General features: G+C 52.9%; 2 protein-coding genes and 2 pseudogenes across 2 annotated transcripts; all 4 read right to left on the bottom strand.

Moving 5' to 3' along the window:
* Positions 1 to 3,019: 3,019 nt before the first annotated feature.
* SAPIO_CDS2533 lies at positions 3,020 to 4,987 on the bottom strand (annotated as a pseudogene; the record flags this gene model as incomplete).
* Positions 4,988 to 5,068: 81 nt separating this feature from the next.
* On the bottom strand, positions 5,069 to 7,085 carry SAPIO_CDS2532 (uncharacterized protein; the record flags this gene model as incomplete). The annotated part of the gene is made up of 3 exons (XM_016785524.1): positions 5,069 to 6,708; positions 6,800 to 6,853; positions 6,923 to 7,085. 3 exons carry the CDS (start codon positions 7,083 to 7,085, stop codon positions 5,069 to 5,071), a joined length of 1,857 nt encoding a protein of 618 aa, XP_016644900.1.
* Positions 7,086 to 8,106: 1,021 nt separating this feature from the next.
* On the bottom strand, positions 8,107 to 8,484 carry SAPIO_CDS2531 (annotated as a pseudogene; the record flags this gene model as incomplete).
* Positions 8,485 to 9,437: 953 nt separating this feature from the next.
* SAPIO_CDS2530 (uncharacterized protein) lies at positions 9,438 to 12,088 on the bottom strand (the record flags this gene model as incomplete). The annotated part of the gene is made up of 9 exons (XM_016785523.1): positions 9,438 to 9,687; positions 9,755 to 9,796; positions 9,872 to 9,969; positions 10,106 to 10,343; positions 10,408 to 10,477; positions 10,668 to 10,919; positions 10,990 to 11,145; positions 11,247 to 11,859; positions 12,014 to 12,088. 9 exons carry the CDS (start codon positions 12,086 to 12,088, stop codon positions 9,438 to 9,440), a joined length of 1,794 nt encoding a protein of 597 aa, XP_016644899.1.
* Between the last annotated feature and the right edge of the window lie 376 nt (positions 12,089 to 12,464).

Below are 12,464 nucleotides of genomic sequence, written 5' to 3'. Positions count from 1 at the left end.
GTCGGGACGGAATTGAAGAGGATTGGCTATCGACGATCGATCGAGGTAATATTGAAATATCGTGTGTGTGCGAATAGTACAAATTACGGTCTATTTACGGCGTGACCTAGAAAGGCGATCTGGGTAGGTGGGACTATACGCGGGAACTTGGGCGACAGGCAGACCAACACAATTAGGCTCCGTTGTCCACTACGAACAGAGAAAAGAGAGGATGAGGGGGCCTTGCAGACAGACTCGCATCAAAGACACACATTAAGGTCGAGCTGGGCTAGATCTGCGAGCGGGGGCATCACTGCTGAAAGGTGGAGGGCCAAGAACCAATATGAGGGGGAATGGTGAGCAAGATGATTCCTTTGGTTCGTCTAGGCATCGTTCTCACCATCGCATTGGTCTGACAAGGGATTCTAGAAGCGTGGGGAAGAAGCTGGGTCTTGGCTTGCTGGGAACACACGAAGGTACGGAGAGGTGGGAGTGGTGGCACTAAGAGGTAGATCAATCAAATTGATCAATTGATGCACTCACATCCTCGTCCTTCGTGTTCCGTTGTTGGCAAGACTCGCAGGCGAATGGGCCAGATGGAAGAGGCTATTCGCCAGCCATTCGCTCTCTCATCTCAATCCATCATGAAAATGGCCTGTTGGGTTGGGGAGCCAATGTCCCATGTAAGTTGTCGCGTGAGCAAGAAGATACTTCACGCAGAGGGTCAGCTGGGAAACCTGGGACGGTGGAAAATCCTGCAGTGCCAAAAGGAAATGAAAGCAAAGCACGAAAGTATGATTGTAATCGAGTGAAACAAATTCGACATCCTCGCCAAGGCTTTCTCGAGCTGCGCCAAGTACCCCACCACCTTTCGATAGCCGGGAAGGTACATGTCCCGCCCAACCCATGTCCAAAAACGTGGAATCTGCCATGGAAAACGCATTTCGGTGCGGGAAAAGTAAAAGCAAAATGCCAGGAGAAGGCCCCAGAAAATAATTGCGAAAAATCATCTTTATTCTCTGGCTAGAAATCATATCGCCGTGTCGAGACGCCGTGATCGGGACGTCATTCGGTCGCCGGAACCCGCGGGTCCCCCGGGGATACATTGAAAGGTACATTCACACACTCACACACTGGAGCCGGAACCTGGGCTGAAAACAACTAGTTTCCTTTCAGCACGTCAAAACAAGCCTGAAAAAGAGAACTTGAAAAATTCCAACACTGGAACCCCACCCGAAAAAAAGTTTCGCCATCGATTCTCGCCAAGAACAGTACCCCGCCTCTCGTTTTGCTTGGCCAAGGCGATGCCTAGAAAGAAAGCCCGCCCTAATGACTCTTTTCGCGATGGACGAGTGGTTCCTCGTGGAATTTCGTATTGCCGTTCGTCCATTTCCTGGAATTGTTCTACAGAGTCTTGGAACGCAGCTTGGCGCGCGGACGACAGGAAGCAGAAGAAGCAAACAGGAACATAAAATATGACAAGCGTCTATTTAAGCTCATAGTCACACGAATGAAGGCACACCTAGTGGACGAGGGAGTCTGGGGAAAATGGAGGCGACGATGGACACTGAACGACGGGGGTCAGAGGGGTTTGCCGCTCGGCGCTCGGCCAGCGGGAATGTATCGATGGCGAATAGACTTTGCACATTGACGAGATCTCAAGCCAAGCCCGCTTGTCCCCGTAAATATGAATTTTGCACTAACCAGTCCAACGGCGCCATTCCCCCATTCCCTCCTCCACAGTCGACTGAGGATTGAAATTGCTCGACTGCCAGATCCTGCCGTGCTCCCCTTCCTTCTCCTTCCCACGCACGGAGATTGATGACCGGGTTTCAAGATTGGGTGGCGAGGGAGTGTGGAGGGCTAAGCTTTTCGGCATCAAGCGGTCCAGCACAAATCAGCCATGATGCCAATACCAGACATTGTTTTCGAATTGGCCTCAAAATGCAACCTCAACATAACGCCCGCAAGCCCAGGTCCCACGCCGTTCCCCTTGCTGTAGCTCATACAGAGCGTCGCGAGTCGGGAATATCACCCTAGCCCAACAATTTCCTCAATCTCTCGAAACGCCTTGGCGCGTACCCTCGAAGGAAGGTCTCTACCGAGGAAGCCCGACCTTCCCGGCTAGGAAAGCCAGCCTGACCATAGTGCGCCCCGTCCATTTCTCCGGTGGATCAATGCCCCCTCCATCGCCAAGACCGCGGTAACGATCATATCAGAAGGCGGTGAGACCAATGGTTTGAAGCTCTACGAAGTATGCCTGGTCGGCTCTACCTAAAGTCATGGCCGGGATTGAATCCCGATCCAGACCAGTTCACCACACACAAGCGCAAACAACATCGTGGAGTTGGACTTGGGGATTGGGGGAGAGACTAGGAACTTGACATGGCGCTTCTTTCAATTGATTGTATGAAGTAGAAAACTAAGAAAATCGAGCCTCCGTAGATGTTGGCTCGGACTCCTCGCCTCCCTCGAATCAAGTTGAACAGTCCCAAAAATGAAGCCATTGACCAATCGAATTGAAACACAAATTTTCCTCTCTTTTCGAACTCCCTCTCTTGTTTTGTTAATTTTGCAATTTTCAATTTCTTCTCCTCGAAGCAAGACTCCCTTGGGAAATGGAGAAAAACCAGACAACCAGGACCTTGGCTGGTAGAACCCAGCAAAGGCCTGATCAACCAGACGAATCTGGCTATGCCTGCTCCTTTCGGTCCGTCTAGAGCCAGACCGTTTCCGTTCACCGAAACCGTGTCTGAAGTAGTATATCACATCGTAGTGGGTCTCTGGATCTTCTCTCCCCTGCAGGAGCACCGACATTCGACATTCGACAGGTGGACGGGTGGGTTTTGGGCACCGCGCGGGGGTTCGAAAAGGCAACGCTAGGAAAAAGCCACAGTTAGCGCTTCCGCAGGGGCCGAAAGAATGTCAGGATTGCGGATTGCGAGAAAGTTCGATGCAGAAAAGGGAATGCAGTTGCGAGAAACTGGCATGCGCATGGTGCATTCAGCCGCTTCCTTTCTTTTTTTACTCACCTCCGGTCTTAGAAATCGGAGCCGACAGCAGACTTGTCATTGGCCGACTCGTCGCTCTTGTCGCCGTTCTCGGTCTTCTCTTCGTGCTCCACTCTGTCGCCATTTTCGACCGTGTCGTTCTGCTCAACTCCGGGCTCCTTCTCAATCTTGTTGTCACCCTGCGAAATGACTGTCTTCTCTCCCTGTTCAACCGCATCACCGTGATCGTCCTTGATGTCCTGCTCAGCAACATGCTTCTCCTCAACCCTGCTGTCATCCTGCGAAATGACGGCCTCACCCTGTTCAGCTGCAACGCCCTGCTCGGCATCGGTGTGCTGCTGCTCCTCGTGGTCCTGATCGTCCGAGCCACCCCAAATCACCTCACCAACCTCGGTCTCATCCTCAGTATCTTCCTCCACACCCTCCTGAAAATCAAACGAGAAATCAGGATCCGCCGACGCAGAAGTCTCAACCAGCGACGAATAAAAAATGGGCGAAATCGCCGCACGAACAGCATACTTGCGCACCTTGTCAAAACCCTTCGTCGTGCTCAGGTAACCCGTAGGGAACACGCCATTTCCGCAAGAGCAAAGGAACGCGTCGGATCCCTCTAGCGAGAGTGGGATGGATTGACTTCCCTTGCGCGAATACTCGCAATCGGCACGATGGGACCAGACGCGGCAGCGCTCGACCCACGACGCAACGGCGCGTCGAAGGACGCCCATCTCGGTGGGGTGAATAACAATTCTCTCGGCGTCGACCTCCTTCATGAAGCTGACAAAGTCCTTGAACTTCGACACGTTCTGCTTCGTGACGGAGAGGAGCGCCGCGTCGAGGACGAGCGAGCGGTTCGAGAGGTCGAAACGGGCCGACGAGACGACCAGGATTATCTGCATGTGGGTGCTCGAGTAGGGAACGAGGTGGAAGACGAATGTGTGCGGGATGCCTCCGAGACCCATGAAATGCTGGAACAGAGCACCGATGGTCTCCTTTAAGCACATGCGGGCGTTCTCGACCTTGGGCCGGTCCATGTAGGCACTCGCGGGTTTGCCGCGTTCGGACGCCTTGCATTGGGCGTTGATGTGGGCCGGGAGCCAGCCCAAAAGCTGTCCCTGCGTGTTGTCCAGCATAGGGCTAAAGGCGAGATTGATGTAGGGCGTGTTCCAGGCGGCGGGGGTGAACTTCTGGCTCAGCACGGTGTGGTACATCATGATGCCCGCCGTCTTCCAGGGGTGCGAATCGGCGTCTACCCTCGTGTCGATGAAGTAGTGGCCCTCGTCATTCCTCGAGATGGTGATATGGAGTCCGTCATTGAACGGGATGGGGTAATCCACGACGATGGGATCCACGCTCTTATCTTTGCTCGGCAAACTGAGGCTGAATGCAGACACCTGCTTGGGGTAAACAAGTTGTTCCGGGTTGAACGTCTCTCCGAAGAGTTCCTTCGCCTTCTCCGGTTCCAACTCGATTTGGCCAACAAGCTCCATGATCTTGGTGCCGCCAACTCCGACCACGGCGCGCATCGACGTCTTGTAGCCGCTGCCCTTGGTAATGTGACGGTCTCCGGACTGAAGCTCGTCGGCAGGAACCTCGGTGACGCGGCAAATTGACATGCGGCCGGAGAGGTTGGGCATGTTCTTGCTGATGTGGACATGCTCGGCATCATCCAAGCTCGCGCCAAAAATTCTCAGGCTCTCACCGAGGATGGGCTTGTAAACTTCCTCGTTCAATCGCGTGTTGAGAGCGTTGAAACTCAGATAGATATCGGACTTGTCGCCCAACAAGATCCAGGTGGGAACCATGAACGAGACGAGCAGAGGTGACTCGCCACCGTAGCCCTCGGGGTCTGTAATGACCCGGACCTCGTACGAGTCGCTGAATGCCTGGCCGGAAGTGACGATTTCGCCATAGCCTAGCTGGAGACCGGCGAATCCGTCGAACCAGTCGCTGTTCTTGACGTTCAAAACGTGGACTTGCACCGGAGTGGCTCCAAGCATGGAAGCTCTGCCCTTCTGAAAGATTCCGAGCTTCTCGCGGGGGACCTTGATCGTGACGGCAACGGAAGTAGGGGCGTCCTCCTAGCCGCCCAAACTCTTGTCGCCCCTGAAGGCCGTGAGGTTGTCCTCGCGCAGCATGTCGGTGGTGTGAACGCCAAAAATATCCATGTAGAGCAGGGTCTCCTGGAGACGGAAACTGTCCAACAAGTTGGAAATACCGCTGATGAGGCGAATCAAAATCTCCATGGTGTTGTCCCACGACTCGGTCGCGACGCGGTCCTTGACGAGACGAAGAAACGCGACGTAAGTGACGCGATTGTTCATGGGGAACGAGGTCTGACGCGCGTTGACTTCATTGACCATGGAGACGAGATGAATAACATTCTCGCGCTGAAACATGATCTCGTAAATGTCAGACAGGATGATGGCAAGCTCGTGGTCCTTGAAGGCGGTGATCACTCGCTTGTGGGGCACGGCCATCGTCTGGGGTTGGCGCCAAGTGATGCGTACAGCAGGCTGGGTGCTGCTGAGTTCGGGCTTGCTGTCCTTGCCGGCGAGCTTCATGAGGGTATCCTCGATGGCGTTGCAGTACGACGTGTTGGTGTAATACTCGACGGGGACGAGACCGACAAGCTGGGCGACAGTGGCGAAGTCGCCACAGAGAACGTTCCTCATGAACTCTTCCATAGTCTTCTCATGCTGGGTGATGCACTCGGTGTACATGGCCGACGTCAGAGTATCTTCGAGCAAAGCCGCGGCGGCGACGAACAAGTTGATGTGGCCAAGATGGTCCACGAGGTTGGATGTGTCGATGACATTGAACGAAAGGGGAGCTCGGTCTCGGGCCCTCTTGACCTTGGGGCCGTAGTCTCGGCCGTCGAGAACAAGCTTGTCGAAATGCAGGCGATCGCGGTACAAATTGGCAGAAGAAGTCTCACCCGTAACACGAAGGTGCTGAAGGGCGTGGCAGAATGAGAGGCAATCGCCTTGAAAGAACCGAACCTTGACCTTACGGTCGAATACCATCTTTCGAAAGACGAAGCACCAATGGTAAAACTCCTCGTGAACGTAGTCGACAAGCTTCTGGGCCTCAGCGGTGCCCCTCGGTCGCTCGGGATTGACGGGCGGGGCTAAATACGAGTGCGGGCGAAGAGCTGGATAGGCCGCAGACAAATGGAATCCCAAAAGGGGGTTCGTATTGTAGTGAAGCTCCAAGCCAGGATCGGGAGACGCATACATCAAGTTGGGAAAGGTGGGCTGCTCGCAGTTGCCGTTCATGTTGGTCGTGCCGGCGTTCCAGTAGTGGTAGTGGACGTCGGCCAGGTAAATCTTCTGCACTCCGGTGACGGGCGCCATGGCGCGCATGCTGCTGAACAGGTTCTGGCGAGCAGCCTTGCTGGTGGTTTTCATGGCATTGGAAATAGCGTCGGCGAAGATCTTGGCGCCCTTTCCCTCGAACCTGGTGCTATGGGCATAGAAATCCCAAATTGCAGAGACGGCTTTGAACGTACCCGAATCGCAGAACTTGATGAACACACTGTACTCAGTGGACTGCCAAACATCCAGGGAGCTGGACAGGCGATGCAGCTTCTTCGCCTGCGAACGAAGGAGGTCATATGAGGCTTTCTGGAGGTAGAGATGATACTGGATATCCCAGATCTTGTTAAGTTTCTTGGTGAGACGGTCATCGTAAATGAGGGTAAGAACCAGGATGTTTCGAGCTGTTGAGGCGTGAGGTTAGCGGCATGGACTATTGTATATGGGGGAGTCGTCGTTCCAAATAGGAGAAACAGTGGCAGACATGATACTTACCGATGATCTCAGGTTGGATATCGCAGGCGGTAAAGTCCATCAGGTTTCGTGAGTCTGTCCATCGAGTCAGCCTCCAAGATCTCAGACAGAAGACTCAAGGCCATGAGCCCAAGGCAACCTTACCATCACAGCTGACCGTGTACAAGATGTTTCTCAGGTCTCCACAGCCGAGGAGAAGAAGCTTGGCATCCTCCTCAGGGGGGAGGCCCTGGGTCAAACGGATGGCGGGCGTATTGCCCACAGGATAAAAATGGGTTCGCGTCATGGTGAAGTTGGTGCAAAGCATGATTGCCAGCAACGATGAGAAGCCAGTGGCCTCACGATAATGCTGAAAATACGAAACTGCTTCTAACGATAGCAGATAGAAGATGATCGCAGAGGCTGCTGGAAAAGGGATGATGATATGGAAATGAAGATGAGATGGAAGAGTTAGATAGAAACCGCCCAGACACCTGAGTGTGTGGTGATGTGTGGGTTTGGGTGCTTGGGAAGAGAAGAAGGGAAGGATTTCCAGAGCTGGACGCGTCAAAGAGATATTTTTCATTTTGCTTGATTTGGAATCAGGGCTTGTGCGGCCCTGAGAAGAGAAGCAGGAGCGATCATCTTAAAATTTGAGGCTCAAAATGGAATTGCACAGAAAGGAAGTGGCAAGGGACTGAAAGAGTACAAAGCTACATGCACGCTGATCCCCAGTTGCCCCTGCCAATTTTCTATCCAGACCAAGATCGTCAATGGCATTTGACTTAGAGTCCACAAAGCACATTTGTCCCGCTCCTTTGTCACTTTGTGCCTCAGCAGGTTCTGGTACTATGCAAAGGAATTGGTCCAGGACACTGAAGAAGCAGATCTGGATAATTGACCTGGTGCTGAGGATGTTGCATACTACAAATGGGCCTGGCTGTGAGGTTCGAGGGGGAGACTGGAGAAGTAATGAGTGGCCGGCAAATAAGGACAGTAGACAGCCAATGACCTCGAGGCTTTCTCGATTCAAGATGAGGAAAGTAATTGATAGAATATTACCATTATCATCGTTCACCTATGGTTAATATCTCGGACATAGTCTTGGGTGGGACAGCAATCGATGTTCTTCTTAATGACAACAATAGGAGCCCGGAGTGAGAATTCTCCTCATCAAATGCCCCTGCCTAAAGCAAATCTGCGCTAGCATGTCAGAGGACAGATACTAAGGTGCTTCTATCAAGCTCTCTCGTTACACCGTAGAACAACCGATAGCTTGACCTCTGAATATATACTTTGCTTCCTCACACGAACCTCATCCAAGTGACTCGCACCTCTTTGCGAACTATCTAAATATCGCTCCAAGGGTTGATCTTGATCTTCTCACGGGGGACAGTAGCCTGTTCCATCCACGCTGGCACCCCAGCCGATCTCACAATCTGCGTCAGCTGAATCTGGGCAGTCGCTAGGCGAGACGAGCCATCCATCTGCACACTAGCACCAACGAACGCTGAAATAGCAAGACTCTCGAAAGTAGCTATGTTCTCGGCACCGTGCGCGAAGGCGTCATAAAAAAAGTCGGGTTCTGTCCAGAGCTTCTCTTCTACCTGCTCCATGGCCGAATCCAAGTTCCGACCCGCCCATAGAGCAACAACCTTCACCACTTTGCAGCACCACTGGGCTTCCGAACCTTGGATACGCACGCCGAAGAAAACGATGGCGGCCATATCTCGAGCAGGATCTTTGCTAGTTTCGGTCGTCGTTGCAATACCAATTATCCGTCCAAAACACATCGGTTTCCCTCGAGACCGAACGGAGAAAGTTGGCAAAAGACCAAAATCCAGCTCGGGGAAAGAAACTGGCGAGTCGCCGGGGAGATTGCCGCTGCTATAAGTTATAAGAACGCCGTATTGGAAGTTTTGCGTCGCGATTGTGGAATCACCCAAGCCCTCCCCGTCTCGTGCGACGTATTACATATTTCTTTCCTCGATCCCCGACTTTGATAAGATCGGCATCGGGCAAGGCGGCAAGTGGCTTCTTCTATACCAGTCTTTTATCGAAAGTCCGGCTAGCGGGGTAGCAACTTGCTGCTTGGAACTCTCGCAGCAAACGTCCAGGATGGCCAGACCTAGACATTGGTGTTTGGGGCAGGGTACCTGGTTCAGCACAGGTAGCTTGATAGACAATGCAGTCTTGGCCATGGTGTATGAAAGCGATTCATAACGAGTGAAAACTCCGAAAACTTTCCCGAGTGCTCGAACGTCCTTGGCGAAGGAGACAGCATGCTCGCCCAGTCTGAAGGAACGTGATGGCTATCCCATGTCCAGCAAAATATGGTATGGTCATTGGAGACCAGCAAGATTTCTTCCTGAAGTCATATGAATGCTTTAGGCCCCTCCCCATAATGCAGGGGCATAATATTCTAAGTAAAAGCGCCGTAGGTATAGAATTGCTCTGTCGTCCATCAACCCAGTATTAATAAAAGCTTATGCGCCCGAGATATAAGTACGTTTAGTCATAACAGGCGACCTTTTGCCGAGCAGCTGAAAGGGAAAAAACTCCAGGCCCAAAGAATTCCTACACCGCTACATCAAGGAAGTCAGAGTACTCTTCCCATAAACAATGAAGCGCGAGAAACAGCAATAGAAACGACACCTTGACCGTCAAAACCTGCAGAATGCTACGGCGTCCCCATCGTCTCCATTGCGGTAGAGCTACTCCTCCAGACGAGGTCGTGCGCGGAAACAACCATATTCGCAAATAATGTCTTCAGTACAGGTCCTATAACATCGTTCGGTGTATCTCGCTCCAGGTGAAGCTTGCAGGCTCGAAGGTGCTCGAGGTCCGCCCGTGCGGACAGATGAAGTGGGTTTTTACAGATGTTCCGGTACAGGACAGCCATGGCGGCTTTGTAGTTTGTGGTTTGAAAGCTGTTCGCAAATCGCACTATCAGAATAGTCCCATGGCTAAAGTGCACGAGGTGGCGAGCTCACTAACCTAATCACAAACACTTTTTCACCGAAGAGATCCCCAGCGCCACTGCAAGACAAATGTCGTTAGTGTTAGCCATATGCCCTCGCCCCCCGGTAGAACCTACTCATTTAATCCTTTGACGAAAGACCGCGCGCTGTCGAGGCATAAGCGCTCACTGGCACGAATACGGGAGGGGAACGCCGACGCATCCCCTGTTCCTGCGTGCGGAGGCCGCAGAGCTATCACGGCCCAGTGGACGGCCCGTAACAGATTGAAATATTCCAGATGCATCAGAAGTACGTGCAAATAGCGATTTTCGGATGCTAAAATGAGATTACCAGGGCGACAGGAGGTTGGGAGTGCTTCTTTCCATACCATGAGGTCGCTATCGACCTTCAGTATGGCATCTAGGCGAAATAGAATGGTGTCCTTGGAGTGCATTATATTACAAAACCGACTCTGGATCTGATTGAGCTGGTAAGACCAAGAGTAAATCTGTGAAAGAGTAGGGAACGAGATGTTAGTTCCGACTTCGGGCTCCGCGAGCATCGTGTCCTCGTCGAAAGTCGCGTCCATAACGCCGGGTGGCCTCCCCTGGGACAAAGAAAGGCTCCTACCACAACAGTTAGCGGACGAATGCTTGCCGCTATTTCGCAAGGTAATGGCAGGGCTCTTACGCGTCGAAACTGAAGGCGATCCACCACAGACGAGAGCGTAATCTTAGTTGAGATGCCGGAAGATCGATATCTAGAGGCGTTTTCCTATGCAGCCCCAAGGACAGGGCGATACGAATGGCGAAGCCGCAAAAAACCCAAGCCATCCCACATCTTCCGAAGTACAAATTACGTACGACCTATACCGTTAATTTACCGAAAATATTGGCTCGACGACTTTCGCGTACATACATGAAGTAGAAGTACTTGCAGCGAGGTCTCACAGGGCTTGGCCATGGAGTCGTGTACCATGGACCAGGCCTTTTGGTAAGTCCTTTCGGCAAGTCCATCGTCGCTACCGGTGCCGTCGGATTTGTGATTTATGCTTAGTCTTCCGATCGACACGACAAGGAGGAAAAGGGAATAGTCGAGGACGCCAAACCCTGAACGGTCGGACGAGTAGAGGGTTTCGGTGCGGGCGCGAAAAGACTCTTCGTCGACAATGGGGTAGAATTCATGGAGATTTTTGAAATAGGCTGCGAACGCTGTTAGCCGCCAGGGCCCGCCTGGCAGTAGCTGGCGCAGAATCGGAATTGGAAAATTTACCGTTAATGCTCTCGAGAGCCCCCTCCCTAGAGGGAAGCTGCTGCGATGCGACGTCGAACAGTGACGTTAAACCAACTTCATCCACATGGGGCCCGGCCTCGATCAGGAAGCCCATTGAGCTACTGCTGAAGAGGGTGGGCTGACTCTCGAAAGCGTCTTTTAGACAGAGCGCTAACGTAGCCCCTACCGAACTAAGACCTACTATCTGTAAGCATAACGGTATGCGCCTGGGTCAGAGCCCTCATATCTTTACTAACCGATATAGTTGGCTACGGTCTCGTCCTTCCGGATGAAGACCCCGAGAGGGACCGATCGCTCTAGACTTTCCACCCCCTCATCTCTTTTTGTCAGGGAGCGTATGCTCGAAACCTTGCCGTTCACAGAGGTGGTTGTCGACCTTGGGGGGGATGCGAAATAACTAGTACACGCTTGCCCTGTGCCCAGCGGGGAGTGGCTTGACAACGCCCGATTCGGCTCGCCCGGTCCGTTGGGGTGCCCAAGGGTGGACATAGTGGGTGCAGCCATATCTGGAAGATGAGGAAGCATCAACCGCTCCATCTCCCAAAAAGCCGAGGAGACTCCGATTCCAAGCTGGCGCAGAACGTAACCAAAGTCCTGCGTCATGTTATCGTTATCGTGACTATAGCTTGGATCAGGGGCCCAGTTAGATGCTGCCGCAAGATCGTCTTCCAGGCTACATTGGGGCGGAATGGTAGCGTCTAGGTTCGGGTCGACGCTCGGCTCGTCCGCGACGGTTGGCGGCGCTGACACGGCGACTTGGATTACGGCGTCGGCCTGGGGATTGACATCGGGTTCACTGGCTCGACTCGAAGCTGTCACGGTGGTGGCACGTCGGCCACGGTCCCGGTCCTGGGTCGTGCATTCGGCACTATATAGTTGGCAGTTTAAGCACGGGCGCTGATTCGAAGTACACTTGAGCTATAATAAGGGAATATACAGAATTGTCAATTCCACGAGCCACACCCGCACACACGTGTTGATCAGCAGCTTGGAAGGAACCCACTCTCTTTCTACGGCAATAATCGCACGCGCGAGCGACTCGTTTTGCCCGTGGGGTCCGTAGAGGCGTCTCCGGCATGATAGCTGATTTTCTTCCCTCCGTTTTTTGCTTTTGTATGATAATACGGAATGGAGTAAACGAGAAATTGCGCGCGTGAGCTCCCTTCTAGGTTGGAGTTGGGTCTAGGATTGGGGTTGGTGTTGGGGGTGCGCGGGCACAGGCGAAGCCGGACTTTTTGTACAATGCAGTTGGCGCGTGCGGGAGGGGGGGGCACCGGGCAAGCAACAAATTGAGGTTGACTTGCCCCAATACCCCAAAGTCTAGAAATGTACTGATACATGAGACGGAGGGGCTCCTACCCTGAACCCCGTAACCGAAGCATTTGCGGGGGCGGGGCCGGGATACATAATGTGGAGAAGGGAAAAGACTTAGCCTCAGATGGCCAAGCCACTAG

Source organism: Scedosporium apiospermum (assembly GCF_000732125.1).
Source record: "Scedosporium apiospermum strain IHEM 14462 chromosome Unknown SEQ_SAPIO_0086, whole genome shotgun sequence".
Classification (NCBI taxonomy): domain Eukaryota; kingdom Fungi; phylum Ascomycota; class Sordariomycetes; order Microascales; family Microascaceae; genus Scedosporium; species Scedosporium apiospermum.
Note: the sequence above shows the minus strand (reverse complement) of the source record. Positions and strands in the feature narration are given on the sequence as shown.